This window comes from Diorhabda sublineata, chromosome 10 (genome assembly GCF_026230105.1).
Source record: "Diorhabda sublineata isolate icDioSubl1.1 chromosome 10, icDioSubl1.1, whole genome shotgun sequence".
Classification (NCBI taxonomy): domain Eukaryota; kingdom Metazoa; phylum Arthropoda; class Insecta; order Coleoptera; family Chrysomelidae; genus Diorhabda; species Diorhabda sublineata.
The window spans coordinates 5,337,198-5,358,112 of NC_079483.1; the positions used below are offsets into that span (position 1 = coordinate 5,337,198).

General features: G+C 29.6%; 1 protein-coding gene across 8 annotated transcripts in view; it reads left to right on the top strand.

Moving 5' to 3' along the window:
• LOC130449891 (CAP-Gly domain-containing linker protein 2) overlaps window positions 1-20,477 on the top strand; it is a 69,974-nt gene extending 49,497 nt beyond the window's left edge. For 5 of the 8 annotated variants that reach the window (XM_056787952.1, XM_056787948.1, XM_056787950.1 and 2 more), the window contains 10 exons: window positions 219-423; window positions 2,583-2,814; window positions 5,602-5,655; window positions 9,648-9,746; window positions 11,970-12,134; window positions 12,311-12,530; window positions 14,876-17,703; window positions 17,830-18,014; window positions 19,213-19,397; window positions 20,342-20,477. In XM_056787952.1, coding sequence (XP_056643930.1) covers window positions 219-423; window positions 2,583-2,814; window positions 5,602-5,655; window positions 9,648-9,746; window positions 11,970-12,134; window positions 12,311-12,530; window positions 14,876-17,703; window positions 17,830-18,014; window positions 19,213-19,397; window positions 20,342-20,388 — 4,220 coding nt within the window. In that variant the 3' untranslated portion in view covers window positions 20,389-20,477. The remainder of the gene's footprint in view (window positions 1-218; window positions 424-2,582; window positions 2,815-5,601; window positions 5,656-9,647; window positions 9,747-11,969; window positions 12,135-12,310; window positions 12,531-14,875; window positions 17,704-17,829; window positions 18,015-19,212; window positions 19,398-20,341) is intronic. The other 3 variants (XM_056787953.1, XM_056787949.1, XM_056787956.1) reach the window with 1 other exon arrangement.
• The last annotated feature ends 438 nt before the right edge of the window (window positions 20,478-20,915 follow it).

Here is a 20,915-nt window from a genome sequence, read left to right on the forward strand (position 1 = left end):
TTGTCCCCCGTAGGCCTCTTGCAACAATTTATAGCACTCAGTCGGAGTTTTTTTCAATTTAACGAGAAATTTGAGATTGATACTTTGGATCCCGAAGGACACCATTCCATAAACGCTTGAGGTTCATCAGATTTAACATCCTTTATCCAAATAGTATATTCACTAACCGTATTTATAGTATCAAAACTGTAAATAATCAACAGAATATCTCGTTTTAGATGGATCTAGTATTAGTATAACGTCTGCTGCTTCCCATGCTATAGATTATAAAATTGGCGATCGTGTTATAATAAAGAGCAGCCAAGGTTCCAAAGTAGGTACTGTTAGGTATATGGGTGCTACTGAATTTGCACCAGGAGATTGGGTAGGTGTTGAATTGGATGATCCCAGAGGTAAAAATGATGGTTCCGTCAATGGCAAAAGGTAAAATTGACTATTTTTTTTCTATAGGTGATGTATAATTATGGATACAAAATTCAAAAACTCCTAGGTTATTGTGTACACCTTGACCCAAAGGATCTATTAAGTTCCCTTTTCTTGCCGCGATATTGGAGAACCCAGCGTTTACAGCTAATCAATTAATCCCACTCCTTTTAGAAAGTCCAGAATGTAGGATAGCTGTACCAGAGTTTTTCGTTTTCTATCTCATACGCTACCAGGTGTAGTGCTTTGGAGTTTTGTAGTGTCTCACCTTTCGAAAAAAGTGAATAGATGATGATTCGTCCTCTATGTAACAGAATCTGCGCGCTGCATTATCTGCTAAGTGTACAATCTTCAGCTCCTGTTAGTTTTCGTAAGTTGTTGAAACATTTAGCAGTTCTTCTCTGGTTTTAGCTTCCCAGGAGTGTCTTTGCCTGTTTCAACACCTACTCTTCTGAGAAACTATAACCAGAGAAGATCTGCTGAATGTATCAACAAATCACGCATACTATCAGGAGTCCTATCGTGCAGGTTTTGTTGCACAGAGGACGAAACTCTAGAGCACTTCACCCGGAAGGGTATGAAACAGAAGACGAAGAAATCTGGCTACTACAATCATCGCACTATCTAGACTTTTTAAAAGGAGTGGGATTAATTGATCAGATGTAAACACTGGGTTTTCCAGTATCGCAGCAAGAGATCCTTTGGGTCGCAGTGTATACAAGACCCCAAATCCGTACACACAACCCCTTCAGTTTGTCCCAGTAAATTATTTTACCCCAATCAAACTTCTTTTCCAATGCTTTTATATTGTCCTGTAGATGGTGGAATGAACTCATTAGTTCAAATAACCATTTTAGTAAAAAACGTTTACAAAATTTATGTAATACTGTAAGGGAGTTAACTAATTTTGAAATTCAGTAGTTCAAATGCTCAGTTTTATTAAAAATCCTCGCTTACGAAGGGAGTCGGCAATGAGGAATAAATTAAGTAGTTCAAATGCTCAGTTCGATAAAATATTTTGGCTTAAAGAGGGAGTCTGCAATGAGGAATAAATTGAGTAGTTCAAATGCCCAATTGTTTTTTTTCAGTTGCAAACTATTTTCGATCCGAATTTGTTTCCTACAATAATTTATACAGAGTGACACTGTGAAAAGATAAAAATTCATCATTTATTTGTTTTATAAATGACAGCACTGTTATTTTTAGAGGATGTGTAAAGTTGAACATAACTGTCAAATATAAAATTTTTATTCCTTACCAATTACAAAATAATAAAAAATAACAAAATTATCGAAAACAAATAAATAATTATTCTCATTGACTGTTTAATAATTTTCTAAACTCCATTGAAATTCTTTTAAACTCAGTAGTTCAAATTCCCAATCTTGTAAAAAATGTTTAAAAAATTGATGCAATACTTTTTTGAAGCACTGTAGATAAGTACTATAAGTACATAATATGCCTTGTAAGGGAATTAACCAATTTTGAAATTCAGTAGTTCAAATGCTCAGTTTTATTAAAAATCCTCACTTAGAGAGGGAATCTGCAATGTGGAACAAATTAAGTAGTTCAAATGCTAAATTGATTTGTTCTTCAAATGCAAGCTATTTTCGATCAGAATTTCTTTCTCACAATAATTTATTCAGAGTGACACTGTTTAAAGATAAAAATTCATCATTTATTTGTTTTTTTAATGACAGCACTGTCGTTTTGATAGCTATGTTTACAGGGTGTGTAAAGTTAATATATATAAGTTAATAATAACTGCCAAATTCAAAATTTTTATTTCTTACCAATTACAAGATAATAAAAAGGAACAAAATTATCAAAAACAAATGAATAATAATTCTCATTGACTGTTTAATAATTTTCTAAATTTTTTAAAATTTTTCTAATAATTTGAAGTGAAATTAATCTACACAAATTTCTTATTTGTGCTTCCAGCTTAACAACATTTACAATTTTTTTTTAAAAGCTTTAATTTCCAGGCTAATTCTTAGTTCTGTGTGTTCCTCTTCCTCATTTATCTTTGCCATTGCTTGTTCTGAATTTCTAGGTCCTCGGTATAACCTTTTATTTATATTTTAGTTTGCCTATACCCACATAAAATGAAAAAAATAACGTTTAACTGTTTCTAATTATATTTTTTTACATTTTAGATATTTCGAGTGTCTTCCAAATTTCGGCCTGTTCGCTCCTGTTAGTAAAGTGAGCAAGTCTCCTTCTAAAATAAAACCGAACTCGTGTCAAGTTCACGGTGGTACTGGTTTACCGCCGAGAGGCTTAAGACGCGTCAATTCTAAAGAATCTTTATTATCGAATGTATCTACAACTAGCGCAGCTTCAACTGCCAGAAGGGTAAGACTTGGAATGTCTTCGTTAACTCCAAAGGTACGGCAAGTGTTGACCAAACCAAAACGATATTTTATAATAATTTCACAATTTTCAGTAAATTTTTACTCCTTTTTATATTAAATATTGTTAATTCAAAGTATACATTTAGCTGTCACAATTTATTTTAAATAAAAAACAGTTTCGACACGAACCAACCTGTGTGTTTATTGTAACTAATTTGTAATATGAACTGAAAATTAGAAAACTAAACGGAAATTCTTGTTATTTAACCTAAAAACATTTTCTAATATAACATGGTTTGTATTAGCATTGTATATTTCTATTACTAATTCGTAAGATTTTTTTTTTATTTAATATTTTTTTTATGTCGTTTTGTTGTGTCTTTTATTTTTTACGCATGCGTTGGTTGTTTGTGCTGTTGCGTAGCTAGATAAAAATATCATTTTCACAAATATTACATTCCGGCAGGATTTATAAAAACCACGAAAGTCATTACAAAGGAAAGCTCAAGTAAAAAATATCTTTATATACTGGATAAATTGTTTATTACCATTAAATCAACACTTCCTGGTCCTTCGAGCCGGATATTAACCAACTCGTAAGACCAGAAAGTGTTTGTATATTTATAGTAAATATTATGTACATTATAAATATCACCAATGGTCTTGGAAAATTAAATTAAAATATTGACTCTGTAGGCACTTGAATCACTCCAATTACATTTTTTTTATTTTATATTCTATTTCTATAATATATATCTATCCATATACCTCATACCTGGCCATTATCTTCTTTTCCTTCGTACTATTTTTACTTCATTCTTGACCTTTATCTTATTTTCTTCTACATCAACTTTGTAATTGGCGACATTGACCTTATTTTCTTTTCTAGTAATCAAATATTTTCTTTCATATCCTTCTAAATCCACTTTTAATTGATTTTGATTTTATTTCCTTACCTTCTATATTCATTTCGACCTTAAACTTTTTTTTTCATTATATACAACTCATCATTTGTCTTACATTTTCTTTTGTACAATATTCACATTCACCTTCGATATTTATTTTTTATATTTATTTTATTTCCTTCTAAATGCACCTTTTCATTGATTTTATTTTCATTTTCTCTCCTCCTGTATCCACTTCGACTCTAATATTATGTTTTTATTACTTTATCCACCTTATCATTTATTTTTTTATTATTTATTACCTTTCCTACTATATTTATCTCGTCATTGGTCTTTATATTATTCCATTTCCTTTTTAATTGATTTTAATTTCATTTTTTACTACATGCACCTCATCATTTGTCTTATATTCTCTTTCATACAATATTCACATTCACTCCCCTTATTTCTTTTTTATCGTTTATTATCTTTCCTACTATCTTCACCTCTTTCTTGCCATTTATCTTCTTCTAAATATACCTTTTTATTGATTTTAATCCCATTTTCTCTCCTCCTATATTCTCTTCGACCTTGATATTATGTTCTATTCTACTATAACCACCTCATAATTTGTTTTTTATCATTTGTCTCAATTTATTTAACTCGTATTTGCCCTTTATCTTATTTTAAAAGCTTCTAAATCCATTTCTTCGTGGGTTTTAATTTCATTTTCCTTCTTCCTGTATTCATTTCGACCTTGAACTTATGTCCTTTTCTAATACATGCACCTTATCATTCCTTTATTTTTTTCCCTTTTATTATCTCTCCTACTATGTTCACCTCGTCTTTACCCTTTTCCATTTTTTATTTCCTTTTAAATCCACCTTGTCATTGGCTTTAAGTTTATTTTCTTACCTCCTATAATCACTAGGACAAGATCTTATGTTTTTTTTTCTACTATATCCTCGTCGTTTGTGTTTTATTTTCTTTTCTACTGTATCCACCTCGTTATTGGCTTCAGTTTTTTTTCTTTACTTCTATATTGACTTAAACCTTGATATCATGCTTTTTCTACTATATCCTCATCTTTAAAATGTTCCCTATTAGTTTCTCTTTCATTTTCTTCCCTACAATATTCACCTCTCCTTTCCCTTTTTCTTATTTTATTTCCTTTTATAAATACCTTTTTATTGGCTCAATTCTATTTTATTTCTACTATATCGACCTCATAATTTCTCTTTTATTTTGTTTCCTACAATATTCAACTCGATCTTCGTTTTATGCTCTTTTCTACTGTATTTACTGCGCTACTTGCCTTTTTAATTTTGTTTCTACAGTATCCAACTCTTTTGTAGCCTTTATCGTGTCTTATTTCTTTTTGAATCCACCTCTTCATCCGCTTTCATTTTATTTCCTTTCCTCCTATATATTCACCTCGACCTTGATCTTATTTTTTTTTTCCATGTTGAACTAGAATCATTTTCTTCCCATTGTACCAATTTCGTCATATGCTTATCTTATTTTTTTTGTATTATATCCTCCTTGTCTTTAATCAACTATATTTTCCCTACTATATGCACCTCGTTCGTATTTATTTTTCATTATCTTTATCTTTCTTATTATGTCCACATTGTTATGGAATTTGGCTTCCTTTTAATGACTGCAATATTTTTTGTGGTAGTTATTGCGGTACCAATTTCTGGCTTGTTCCATAATTATGGAAGGATTTTCTATAAAAGTCAGCCAAATGATCAATTAAACCCTTCACCGTCCCAATATTGTCTCTAAACCAGGTCCTCGTTTATTTTTGCCTCAAATATTTTCTATTTTATTATTGATTGAGCTTTCTATCACGTTTCCTTTAGATTCTGTCGGTTTGTAAAACAATTTTGAGTGAAATTTGAAAATTAGTCACATTTTTTTTATTTTTTTGTTAGAAGTCTCCAACAAAATCAACGACGACACCAATACCAACAAGAACAGCATTGCAGGTAACCACTTATTAATTATTGAAGAGTTTTAACAAAAATAGCAGAACCTCGATATATTTTATGGTATTAACATTTTTATAAAAATGTATTTTTTACATTTAACAAGTGCTTTTTGTGAAAAATTAATAAACTTAATTTTATTTATTTGTTATAATTGGAATAAAATTTACTTACATTGTTTTTGTTTATTCACCTTATTACCTTATGCTTTGCTGAAATAAAACGATGCATTTTTTTGCTCCCATCCTTTTTCCCTCACATATTTTGTTTAAATAAATAAATAGAATGAAAAATGTTTTTTTATATAAAAAAATTGATAAAATATTTCAATTTAATACTTTTCTCCTCTTCGATTCAATCGGAAACTGATTTTTAAACAAAGTCATACCTATCGACTTTTTCAAAGACACCTTTTCTTTGTCAAAGTTTAAAGAACCAGAGCAATCCACCTTGAAATCATCTGATATATTGCGTGTGCTAAGATTATACAAAACAGGTCTTGTTAATTCTTTTACTACTTGTCTGTTGCTGCATCTATTGTTCTGTCAAAGATGTCACTTTTTGCTTCAACTGTCTTATAATTCTATTTAACAATCTTCATGTTTGTTGATCACACAAAATAAAATCAAGACTGTCATCATTCCAATCTCACGTGGGACTGTGCCAGCAAATCGAATATAGCCTATGGTTCTGCGAGCAATTATCGATGCTCCCTGGTATGTTTCAAACCGGATGAAGCACGAAGACCTTCTAATTGCAATAGTAGAAGAAGCCAAAGGTTAGAATCACACGTTAATCCCCTAACTCTAACCATTGATGCAAGGAAAACCACCAAAGACTAAAGATAAATTGACCAGCAGACCTAAAATGAGGTGTGTCTCACTGGAGAAGTCTCATCAAGACATACGCGTGGTTTTTTCTTCACTGTAGCCTCCGAGTCAAAAACAAAACTTATAGAATTGTGAATTCTGATTGTTTTAAACAATAACCCTTTATGGTCCTTCGAGCCGGCAATATTTGGAAGGGTCGAAGGACCAGACAGTGTAATTGTGAATGTTCGTGTAGTGTTACAGTAGAAATTGATTGGATCACATAATAGTATTGTCAGTGATTTGAGGATTAGTTTTTATGTTAACAAATGTTTGTTTTGCTACTAATTCACCAAACATTATACAAGAGAGGCTCTACATGCATCAGATGTGATATGAAAGGTATTATTCGCCAATTTTAGACTTGCATTATAACAGAACGGTACCTGCTTCACCGTCCATGTCGTAGACGAGTTCGTTAACAATATTTTTTTAAATGAATGCACAAGCTAAAACTGGCAACTACCGGCTGGTATCTTTATTATTCTCTAACTTTCAATTATTTCTTCGGTGTTAATATAGGAATTGTATTGGTTCTCGCAAGATTAGACATGTAAGTTTTAAAATGGATAAAATCAGTTTGAAGCTCGTGCATTAATTGAAAGTCTTCATAGTCCAAGCAAAAATAAGAAAAAAAAGAAGAAATAATTAAAAGTTTAAGAATAATAAAGAAATCAGCCGGTAGTTGCGAGTTTTAACTTGTGCATTCATCTACGAAATATTGTTAACGAACTCGTCCACAGCATGGACTATGAAGCCGGTCCTGTTATGTTATAATGCAAGTCTAAAATTGGTGGATGAGCCGATTGAGACGGCGTTTTTGCTATTAAATTTTCATAACCTCTAAAACATGTAGATCGACCATTATCAGTCATTAGTACGATTCTAGTCACTTTTTCGTGTTTCTAAGCGTCTTTTTGGAGGTTTGCCGATAAAAAACGTTCAGGGCGATCTCAAAAAATCACAACCGCTGAAGATAAACCTAATGAATTGATCAGTTAAAGTGAGCTGAAGAACATAAAAATTGAATACATCAAGATTGGGAGATGATTTTAGGGAGTTTCAGGTTTGTGTGTAGGTCAAAGTAAGAAAGGATGTTAGATCCATGTGAAATCCCGATTGTAAAACACGGCGTAGGCTTGGTGATGGTTTGAAGAAATAGATACTGGTAAAAATTGAAAGGATTTTGAAGAAAGATAAAAATGATATTTACATGGAATGTCTTGTCGATCCATTTATCATGAAGAATCAAATCTAAATGTTTTTTCTATTTTTCTTTTCTTAATATGAAATCCACATTAACCTAGTCTCTCCATCTTGTTTTTGGTCTATTTCCTTTCGGTTATTATCCTTAATATATCTGCAACTGGTTTATCTTCTGTTATTTTCCTTAGTGTATCCTCTCTCTTTATTGTATAAATGTCTCCTTACCATTTTAGTCTGCGTGCGTTCTTGAATTTCTTTTAAAATTTCAAAATTCAAAAATATGTATATATACTTTCAAAAATTTCAGATAGTTATCAAATCCCAAGCTAAATAAATCATGGTTTGGAGGAAACTACTACTTAAAGTGTCCCAAAATGACTTCATATGACATATACTTAACCTAAAAATATCCAAATTAAAAAAAAAATATTCAGTATTAAAGAGTATGATAAGCCATCCTTCGACTATCATGAAACTCAATACATAGACTATTGATGATACGAGAAATCCATTTATCATATTTTGTTCGATAGATCTCATCAAAATCTATTTCTGTGTGAAAAGTCATGATGATTGACGCAAGCGCAGAAGAGTTTCTGTGAAAAAAGTATGCATCATTTTTATCAACCTAACCTTACAAAAATTACTAAATTTCCATTTTTTCTATTGATTTTTCACAGATAGATCTTGATGAGATATATCGAACAAAGTTATCCATGGTTCGATATCTGTTTGCCCTCCTGAGATAATGGCCACTTCCGGTGTCTCCGGAAGTAAATGTTTCCGCATAAAATGGATATGATAAATCGATTTCTCGTATCATCAATAGTCTATGTATAGAGTTTCATGATGATCGTCATAGGGTGACTTATCATACTCTTACCGAATATTCATATAACTTTTCGGATACTCCCTGTAACAAAAACAATTAAAAACTTACATTTTAGTAACAAACTTTCCTAGTAAATTTTATATAAATAAAACGAACACAAAATTGGTAAATAGAAAAAAAATGAATTGAATTTTGTTCAAAATAAACCTAGGGATTACCTTGTACACTTTTTGAATTTTCTTTTCTAATTTTTGATTCGATACTTATTAAAAATTTAGTAATCTAGCTTGGAATTTAATTAAACTATAATTAGATCATAATTGAATGATATTTCAATTGAAAGTTCTTATTTTTGAACCTTGTGGAACACTCAAATAATATGAAATTAATTTGTAAATTTTATTTATAAGAGAGGTTTTGCTATTATATTCATTATATATAAAAATACAGGGTGTTTCTAAATTCATGCATAAATTCAGAAGGTATGAAATTAAGAAGGGTCTTTCCTATAACAAAACAAAACTCCCTTTTCGAAATATCACCCTTAAAAGGTATTGACTGAAATTGAGTTTTTTTTTTAATTTCAGTAAAGGTAAAAACTTGATATTCTGTAATTTTCGTGCACTGGCAAAGGGTATTATTTAATATTCCTGTTATTAATGCTTCTAAATGTTTTTGATTTTAGGTCACTTCTGTTTTAAAATTAGTTTTTTTTAATAATATCAGAATATTTTGATAAATACTTAAAGAAAATTCGAAACGTCAAATTTTATCTTTCTTTCAAAAATCATTGAAAAAAACTAATTTTAAAACAGAAGAGACCCAAAATCAAAAACATTTATATATCAAAAGGTTCAAGAAATGAGGAATTAAAGAAATTTATTCCTGTTATATTATACGGGGGTAAAATTAGCAACCCTTACTTCATTTTGAATCATTTTTTGAAATTTTAGAAAAAAAAAATAAATTATAGTCATCACCTTTTATGTATATGTATAATTTTTATGAATAATTTTGTCGCATGAATTTGAAAACACCCTGTATACATTTTTAAATTATGTATTAAGTTTTTACTTACTTGATAGGACGTTTTAAAAGAGAAACAACAACATATAGAGCAACTACTAAAAGAACGGGAAGAAACTGAAAATAAACTCACTACAGTCGAACAACAATTTAAAAAGGTGAGTCCAAAATTTGAAAAAAAATGAAAATTAGAAATTTTTATTTTTTTTAATAGTATAACGATCACTAGAGACCTTAAGAAGAAAAATTAAAACTATAGCTCGATATAATGATAGTTGAAATCTTGAAATTTATTTCACTATAGACAGGGCCGTATTTGAAATGAAAATTTAAATAAATCATTTGTGTTTTTTTTTCTCGGTTTGATTATTTAGAATGAATATAAGTAAATACCAACAAATTATGCAAATATGAGACACTGGAATATACTGGAACTACATATAATGATAAATTATAGAAAATATAGAGACAAAAATAAAAAAATAGATGAAAAAAATCAATGACATGGTATTACACATTGAGCAAAAAAGAATGAATAATCACAATACAATACGGATACCAATCAAATTAAACAGAAAAAAAACGACTAACCATAGCGGAGAAAAGAAAGTGTAGTAAAAATGAGAACATGAAAAAAATAGCAAACCCAAGAATTGATAATTAAAAAGAATGAAAGGAAACATCTGAATTGGTTTGAATATGCTTTAGAAATGTAGAAGCAGGATTATAAGAAGAGTGAAGGAAGCAAAAGGTAACTATAATCAACAAAATAATTAAATGGATGAAGCAAATAAAAGAGAGAGGGGATAAGAAAGGAAAAATCTAGAAGAAATGCAAAAAAAGTAAGAGGCAAAAAAGAATAGAAGAATGGGATATTATAAGGAAAAAAGTAGAACACTCTAACGGGAATTGAATGAATGGGAGTAAGAAAAATAAAGAAGAAACGGTTAAAGAATAATGGATATATTTAGCGGAAATTAAGAATTGAATTAAAAGAGAAATGTTGGAAGCTGGAAGATACTGTCATAAAAAGAAAAGGTAGACCGAGTATAAACTGAAACTGAAGAAAAGAGATTAAAGATGAGAAAGAAAAAACCTAGAAAAATGAAAATGACTACCATAAGAAGAGGAAACCCTACTATAAAGTGAATAAACTGAGTAAATAGATAGGGGATAAGGAAGGAAAAACCCAAGATGAAATAAAAAATGAACAAGAGACAGAAATGAATGGAAAAAAGGGAGATTATAAGGAAAAAAGAAAAACACTTTAACGGGAACTGAATGGATGGGAGTAAGAAAATTGAAAAAGAAACAGTTAAAGTAGGATGGATATAATGAAGAAGGAAAGAACTATCATAAATAGGCGAGGTATGAAGAGGAAAAAACCTTAGACAAAATGAAAAAACTAGTAAGAGACAGAAAAGAGTGGAAAACTGTAGATTAGAAGGAAAGAATAACAAATAAAGTGATGGATGCCCGATGATAATCATTAGAAAAAGAGGTAGACCGAGAATTAAAGAGATAAAGCAAATAAAAGAGGGTATGAAGAGGAAAAAACCCTAGACAAAATGAAAAAACTAGTAAGAGACAGAAAAGAGTGGAAAAATAATAGATGTAAGAAGGAAAGAAAAATGCTTTACCGAGAAATAAACGATTGGGATTAAGAAAAATGAAGAAGGAACGATTAAAATAGAATGAATATATTTCAAGAAAGTGAAAACAGAATTACAAGGAAAGTGATAGAAGCAGAAAGTGACTACCACAAAAAAAGAGGTAGGTCGAGAATAAAAAGAATAAAGCAAATAAAAGATATGGGATATGAGTAAGGAAAAAAACCTAGACTAAATGAAAAAATTGGCAACAGACAGAAAAGAAAGGAAAAATAGTAGATATAAAGAAAAAAACACACTTTACCGGAAATGGAATGATTGGGAGTAAGAAAAATAAAGAAAGAACGATTAAGGTAGAATGATAATATTTCAGGAGTAAAGTAAAAATAGAAAAACGAAAAAAGTAATGGAAGGAGAAATTGCCTACCACGAGAAGAAGAGGTAGATCGAGGATTAAATACATAAAGCAAATATATAAATGAATAAGGAATGAAAAATTAGATACCTTAGATCAAATTAGAATATTTGTAAGTGGAAAGAAACAATTGAAGATTATGAGATTACAAGAAGAACACTTTACTATTAGTTGAATAATTGAGGGTTATGAAAAATTGGCCTTCAATGTCATAGCTGAGATTGGCCATTATGACGTTTAGCATTGTTTTCTAACTGTCTTTGTAAGCTTACTAAAGTTGTTTCTTATTATTTTTATTAATATATATTATTCCATTCAATTTTATTATTTTATTAGATTTATATTGTATTTTTTAGTATCGTGAAGAAATTGCTGGGAAACTTGAAGAAGACATGAAATTATTGAATACACTAAAAGCTGAAAATACTCAATTGACCATTCAACTCGATGAAGAAAAACGTAAATCCGAAGATATTCTTTTCAGATTAGAAGAAACCGTTATTTCTAAAGACGATTTAGAGGTTAGAATTTTAATTTTGCTAAGGGATTTTATAACCTAATTTCTAAATCCGGCTCTGCAGAGGAGTAATTCCTATATCAGGGCTAAACAAGAAATCTCTTCCACAATCCTACCATAAAAAAAACAACCAACCTCTCTCTTTCTCTCTCTCACACACACACCTTATTTCTATTTCAGACGAAAGATAAAGACAGTTTAATGAAAATTAACGAACTGGAAAAACAACTATTATGCGAAAAACAGAAAATCGATAACCTGGAAACAGATGCCAATAAATTATTCGAAGCCGAAGAAAATTTGATAAAATATAAAGAGGAAATAGATTTTCTAAAGGAGCAACTGCAACAATCCAGGAGTCAACAAATCATTTTGGAAGGAGATCATGCTAGTACAGCAGGTACGGTCATTTATAAAGGTTGTCCCATTAAAAAATAAGAATGTATATTTCCATTTCTCTAGAATACGGTAAATGGACTACTTATTCTGAAAAATATTTAATAATTGGTGAAAAATCGATTAAATAACAGTTGAATGAAAACATACGAGGTAAAAAAATAATGATGAATTATTTGGATCAATAACTGGAAGGCTTCTTCTTATCTGCATTGTCGTGACCTTCTCAATGTGAAAACATTTCCTTGTTGGCAATTTTTGTATTTTTTTAATAGACCCAGAACTCACATGGTGCTAAATCTGTTGATTAATCAGGATATGGAAGACTTTTAGCCAGCAAAAACACGTGAATAAAAACATTGGCCCATTTTTCATGTTTCTTTCTTCTCTAAATTCTCAAATACTGAATCTCTTGTTTGAATTAACAAGTTTGTTCACTTTCTATACATTTTCATCTGTTTATTTCCCAGTTTGAACAACATTCAGATCTTTTCTCCTTCATAAATGACCTTATCCATTTTATACTATTTGTAAACAGTCTTCAAAGTTATTTCGAGAGGTTCTTTGGCACTTTTGTTCTTCAATTCGATACTATAATAATTATGTTTCATGCCTCAAAACAGTCATTATAAACAGAATTTCATTAAAGAGACTCCAGTAGCAGACTGACAAGCCGGAAACTAATTCAAATATATCAATACTTGTCTCAGTATATGAAAATATAAGTCATAGTAGTTCAAATATATCAGCATAAGTAATTGCTGCTCTAAAACACCATACAAACCGCAGATTTGCTCAAATAGTGTCATAAGTCAAAAAAAAAATTTTTTTATTGTACAATTGGTGCAAGCAAACTTCAAAAAACCAATCCCAAATAATGTCATGTAAATAGTTACTATTGCAGTAACTTAGCAAATTTTTGAATTATCATCTGATATGTGAAGTTAAGATTAATTTCAAATGTTTATGACTCCATAGTTTTTTTATGACACTATTTGAGTGGAGGTGCGAAATGGATTCATTTACATGTCATAGGCTTCTAGCGAGTCTATAAAGTCCTTATTCATTGAAGCCCTTCTTCTAAGGATAACCCATAGTTGATTTGCTTCCACAGAACCATTGCAGACTTTCTGTATATTTTTTTTGTTTGTAAATTTATACTGTTTAATTCATTTTAACAGGGGTAGTTCAGTAGGGTTGTTTGTCGAAAGGCAATAAACAATATTTTTTCATCTCATCATTTTTCTGATATTTTTATAATTGTTCTACTAATTCTCACTAAATAGCATTTCCTTGCTGTCCTTTCCGAAACCAACAAACTATTTTTTTTACTTGGTGTACATTTAGTTCACTGACAGTCTATCGAAAGTATTTTTTATGCCATTTTCTTCTTCTGAAATTTCTGTTTTTTTTCTTTTCTTTCTGTTACTGTAACAATTCTCCTATTATCTATCTTTGTATTTCTTTATCCTCTTGATACTTCTATCAATTTTAACATAGATAATATTATTTTTTTCTTTTATTTCCTCGTCACTCCCACCTTCTAAAATGTCTTTTTCTTCTTCTTTTCATCTAGTAATTTCAATTTAAAATCACTGTCTTCACTCTTCTATTGCTTGTCTTCTTCATGTCTTCATTTCTTCTTTCTGTATTCTTGTTTATATGTTTATGCTTCTATAAATTTCCTCTCTATATATTTGATTTACTTCTTACATTTTCTTGTTCATTTTTTTTAATATTATATGTTGTAATGTCATTTATTTGTCTGATTATGTCACTCCCACGTTCAAAAATATCTTTTTCTTCTTCTTTTCATCTAGTAATTTCCGTTTAATGTCACTGTAATCACTCTTCTAATACTTGTCTTCTTCATTTCTTCTTTTTGTATTCTTGTTTATATATGTTTATACTTCTTATATAAATTTTCTCTCTATATCTTTAATTAATTTCTTTCTTATATTTTCTTGTCGATTTCCTCTATTTTGATTATTATTATGTTGAATATTGTTATGTCATTTATTTGTTCTAATTGTGTCATTTCCACCTTGTATAATTTTCTTTTCTTTTTCCCTTAATCTAGTAATTTACATTTGATGACACAGTCACTTTTCTAGTACCTGTTTTATGTTTTCATTCCTTCCTTCTATAAACTTGTTCGTGCTTTTATTCATAATTCCTGAGGTACAGGTTAATAAAACTTTTGTTAAAAACATATTTAGTTTCATCTTATTCTAATAATCTAGTGTAGTGGTGCTTAAAAAACAATGTAAATTCGTATATTAGCCTCTACTTCATAAACAAATAATGTGGGGTAGCAATTTATAGTATAAAAATATATTTTATTTTCAGTACTGATTAAATCCTTACAAGATGAAATTAATCACTGCAAAGCGGATTTAAATGAAAAGATTGAATTAGTTAATGTACTTAACCAAGAAATTTCAAGAACAACAGCAGATTTTAAAAAACAGTTGGAAGAAAACCTGGGCAGATATGGCGAACTGGAAAAAGTATATAATGAAAGGGAAAAGGATGTAAACGCATTAAAACAAGAAAAAGAAATTATCAACAAACAACTAGAAGAAAAATCGACGAACTTAGCAAACTTGATTAACGAAAAATTCACTACGGAGTCTAATTTGGAAAAAGAAATAGAAAGACTGAAAATGGAACTGAGTGCAAAAATTTTCGATTTAGAAAACATCCAAGACGTTCTAAAAACAAAAGAATCCAATTCATCGGATATCGAACAAGAGTTAATTTCACTTCGTCAACTTTTGAAAGAAAAAGAAACCGAAAATGAAAAACTAAATCAACAGATTATCATAAATAATGAAAATTTGGAAAAATTAACCGAAAAATTAACCTCCAAAGAGGAAAACTATGTCCAACTTCAAACCGAACATGAACTACTCGTTACAGAATTAGATAAATTGAAATTAGAAGCAGAAATTTTACGATCGAAAGATACAGAAATTGTCAAGCTCAACGATACTATAAAACGTCGAGAAGAAGATTGTCAAATGTATAAAGAAAAATTAAATTTGTTAAAAGTAGAATTAGAAACGTCCAATTGTAATTTGGATAATCTGAAAAAACAATTAGAAGAAAATTTAAAATCAAAAGAAATAGAATTGGAACGTTACAGAGATAAACTTAAAGAAAAGGAAGATAAATTAAATGAAGAAACAGCAGCTTATAACGAACTAAATAAAAATTACGAAAACGTAAAAGTGGAATTAGAAACTACGAAAGATAAAAGCAAACAAGCGATTGATGATCTAGATATGAAATTAAAAAATTTAGAATCCACTGTAACTGAAAAAAATAACCAAATTAAAGATTTATCCAATAAAATCGAAGAAAAAGATACTATTATATTATCTTTGCAAAAAGAACTACAAATTATGAAAATTGATTTGGAATCAGTATCTAGTAACTTGAAACAATATCAAACAAATCTAGGTGATGTGGAATCGACTTTGAAAAAAGAAAGAGATGAAATTAAAGAAAATTTAAAAGAAAAAGTTAAAGAACTAGAAGATGTCAAAAACGAATTTATTAATAATATCAAAGAACGCGACTTGAAAATCGAAAATCTCTCACTTGAATTGAATAATAAATTGAAAATTATCGAAACTTTAGAAAAAAATATAGAAAATGTTAGAGAAGAAAATAAAAAAAATGTAGAAGTAAAGGTTAGTGAATTTAAATTAGAAGAAGAAAAATTACTTTCACAAATATTAGAAAAAGATACTCAACTTAATATTTATTTAAATAAAAGCGACGAACTATCAGAAACAATTTACAAATTAAATAACGATATTGAAAATTCAAATAAAATTAATAAAGAAAATACAAATATAATCGAACAATTACAAATCTCAGTACAAGAAAAAGAAAATCTATGTAAAGAATTAGATGATAAAATAAATATAATGACAGAAAAAGAAATTAAAAACGACGAATTAATAAAATCTTTACAAACTGATATTATTAATAAAAATAAAGATATGGAAACTATATTAACAGAAAAACAACAAACTGATAATGATTTAAAGAAAGAAAACGACGATTTAAAAAATCAAATCACACTTCAAAAAGAAGAAATCGAAAAATTAATAACAGAAACTAATAATAACGTCACTAAAATATCTGAAGAATTAACCGAAGCTAATAACAGAATCGCTAATAAAATAGAAGAATTAAACGAAGCTAATAACAAAATCGCTAATAAAACAGAAGAATTAAACGAAGCTAATAACAGATTAGCTAAAATATCCGAGGAACTAACCGAAGCTAATAATAAAATCGTTAATAAAACAGAAGAATTAAACGAAGCTAATAAAAGAATCGTTAAAATATCTGATGAATTAACCGAAGCTAATAACAAAATCGCTAATAAAACAGAAGAATTAACCGAAGCTAATAAAATGGTCGCTAAAAAAACCGAAGAAAATGACAACTTAAATAAAAGAAACGAAGAACTAGAAACAAAAATAGAAGAAATACGAATTGAAAGTGAGAATAAGTTGAAGAGATTACTAGAAGAACACGACGAATTCGAAATTCAAGTATCGGATTTATTAACAAAAATCGAAAATAAAGATAAAGAAATATCGGAATTGAAAGAGAGAATAAATAAATTGGAAGATGTCGGTAAGGAAGTGTCTTCTTATAAAGAAACACAACTTCAACTTACGAATAAGTTAGAAGATCTGGATAAAGTTAAAAGTGAAAGTGAAGCCGTAAAAGAAGAAATTTCGGAATGTAATAAACGTATCGAAAAACTATCTACAGAAAACGAGAAATTGAATCGAGATTTACAAACTGCTAAGGAAGTTACTGATCGTATCAAAGAAAAAGAAATCGAGCACGAAACTTATAAAACTCGTAGCGAAGAAACTATTGTTAATCTAGAAAAAATTGTAGGAGAACTTCGTGTTAAGAACGAAGATTTGATTAAATATAAAATAGAATGCGAATCTCAGACGACGCAGAGTGAAAAATCTGGAAAAGAAATTGAAAATCTGAAGGATATTTTGAATAAAAAATCGACTCAAGTGGAAAAATTGCAGAAGAGTTTGGACGCCATTAATGAAGTTGCTGCGACAAAAGATCTACAGTTACAGAAATTAATTACAGAAATAAAGATGTTGAAAGATAATGTTGTTAAGGTAAGTCAATAGTTTTTGGACACCCTTGTATATTGTAGTGAATAGTCTATAGTTTTGATAAATTCTTTTTGTTTATTATTAAATTCGATTTAACGATAACATTAACCTTGCAAATCATATTTCTAGGTTGCACCGAATGGTTCAACGGGTGATGTCCAACAATTGATGGAAGACAAATTATTCGCCGAAAATCAAGTTAATTTCTTAAATTCAATCATAGCTGACATGCAGAAGAAAAGCGAAGAACAGAAAGCTAGGATAGAGATTTTAGAAATGGGTTACAGTTCGTCTGCTGTAGATGAACTAACTTCGTAAGTTTAATTTTATCAATTATTCCTTTTCGATCTTCATTACATTATTTTTGTCTGATGAATCTCTAATCACTTTTTCCGGTGTTCCAGTTTTTCAAGTACCCTCCTACTGTGTCATTGAAATTATGCTAATGTGTCTTTCCTATCTCTATGTGTACCAAACATATTCCTTGCCCACTTCTAACTCCAATTTTTTCTGGTCTAGACTTTTCTTTTGACATTTTTCAATTACACCATTGCTTTTGTTCCTTTTCCAAGTCTTTAGTCTCCTTTTGTCACTGTTATGCTAAATACTTAAGGTTGTCTTTCCACATATTGCAAATAACTAATTTTCTTACTGACCTCAATGGTAGGGGCCAAGCTAAAAGCTGCAGATCCAATGTAACCAAAGGGAGCCAAACTGGAATATATCAAAACTAATGTTACATTCTCTAACCTAGAGACTCTTCTTCTGCAATTTTCTCACTACGTCATTGCTTCTTCTTCAAACTTTCATCTAATTCTTTGACTCTGCTCTAAATATTTAAGGCTTTCTCTTCATCTGCTGAAAATAATTAATTTTCTTGTCTATCTCAATGGCAGAGGCAAAACTATATTCATGAGAAACCAAGGTAACCTAGACTTCCCTCCAAAATTTTTCTGCCTATCTCAATAGCAAGACCAAACTGTAATACTGCAAAACCAATGTGGCTTTGTCTGATCTAGACTCTTGTTTTGACATTTTTGTATTTCTTAGTGGCTTTTCTGTAATAATTTTTCTTATTCTTCGTCTTCTGCCAATGTTACTCTGAATATTTAAGAATATCTTCTTTAGATATGTTATGAATATCCAAATTTCTCTTGCCTATTGTAATAGAAGGAACCAAATTGGAATATTGCAAAACTAATGTAACATTCTCTGACCTAGAGACTCTTCTTCTGAAATTGTCCCTACGTCAATGCCTATCTTAATAGCAAGAACAAACTGTAATACCGCAGAACCAATGTAGCTTTCTCTGATCTAGACTCTTGTTTTGTTTTGCTTAGTGGCTTCCCTTTAATCGTTCTTTTAACTCTCTGTATTCTGTCACTGTTATTATCTTCCTTTATGGAATAATTCTTCTGATTTTTTGTTTTCTCCTATCACTGCATTTATTGAAATATTTAATGCAGAACCAATTTTTTGTCACATATTTTAATAATGCTGTTTGTTCTGTAGGCTAGGTTTCAAAATGGATTCAAAGCAAATACCTCCTAGAATGTATTGCGATATATGTGAAGAATTTGATCTTCACGAAACGGAAGATTGCCCCACTCAAGGTGAAGATGAACCACCTATTAATCAAGCTGACAAAGAAACTAAAATTAAACCGCCACCACGGGACTATTGTGATATATGTGAAGGTATGTCGAAAATAAATTTACTTTTAAAGACTTTCAAGTTTTTATTCACTTTTGTTAACTTAATTATGAAGTTATGATAACTCAGTCCTCTTGAACTCTGAAAACTGATCAGTATTGTTAATCATAATAAATTCTCCATTAAACTAAATCAATTCCATTATTTAATACTATTATTGATTAAAAGATTCAAATATAAAAAATTCTTTTCGTAGTATTTTAATGTTACGGAAGTAAATTTGCAGCAGTAAAAATGATCAAAACTAGGACTTAATAGCTAGTAGCTTAAACATCCAATTCGAACGAATTTTGTTAAAAAATTTGTTGCCAAATAATTAATTAAAAAGTATGAACCTCAGTGTACATATGCCTACTGATAGATCTGTCATGGCTCATTTAAAACCACCAAAAGCTGATGTCCTTGAAAATTCTAATCGGGCACTTTGGTTTGAACTTTTCAACACCACTAGGCAAACTTTGAGGCTTGCCCCTGTATTTGAATCCCACAAGCGTGAATGCTAGGCACTTATTGATAATTTGGTCTGCACTTTCTCCCTCCTCTAAGTACCAGTGACATTTTGATAGTTTGTGATACCTATAGAGATGGTTAAACAATCAGTCACCAATGGTATTTTGCACATTTCTTAAACGAAACAGTTGATTGGTAAAATAGAAGGAAGATCCATTTTTGTGTCCTTTAGCTTGCCTGCAAAGTGTTTCCAATTATCTCCTTCTTGCAAACAGACTTCTTAATGATGTGATAGCTTCACTTTTGGCTGCACCAAGAATGGATTCTGGGCCCACTGGTGGTGTTTTGTAAGCAAATCATCTTCGTCATTGCCCTCTTTTTAGATTTGTTAAGGGGTACATTTTTGAATATGTAAATCAATAAGATTAATAAGAAAACTATGTAATTTGCATTTTCTGGTAATACTTTTATTTTCTAGAATTTGGACATTCGACTGAAAATTGTACAGAAGATCAAGAATTTTAATGTAAATTGAACCAATAGGAAAATCAATTATTAAAAATTTGTAGATATGAAATTATATTGTTGATGCGAAATATAATTATACTGTTAAATTTGGTTTTTTTTCCTTCTATCAATGGTAGATTTACCTGCAGGTTGTTGACTAGAGCAGCAAATTTTAAGAAGCAGCAAATATCTTTCAAAATTACCAAAAAAACTAATTTTGTAACAGAAGAGACCTAATATCAGATGACTTAAAAACATAAACATATATAAAAAGTCTAAGAAATAAGAAATTTACTGAAACATTTCTTCATGAACAATTGATAAACGATGAGAGAAGCTTTTCTTGCTAAAAAAGGCAGAGAATCATTTTATTGATGTTAAAGTGTGAGTGTAATAAAAAATACGTACCAACTTTACTCATTGTGTAAGCTTTATTAGGATCTTACACAAAGCCTTAGTTCTCAAGTTATTAAATTCAAATTTTATTTATAAAAAATAAAATTTGAATAATTGTGAACGAAGATTACAAATTTCAAAGGTCAATA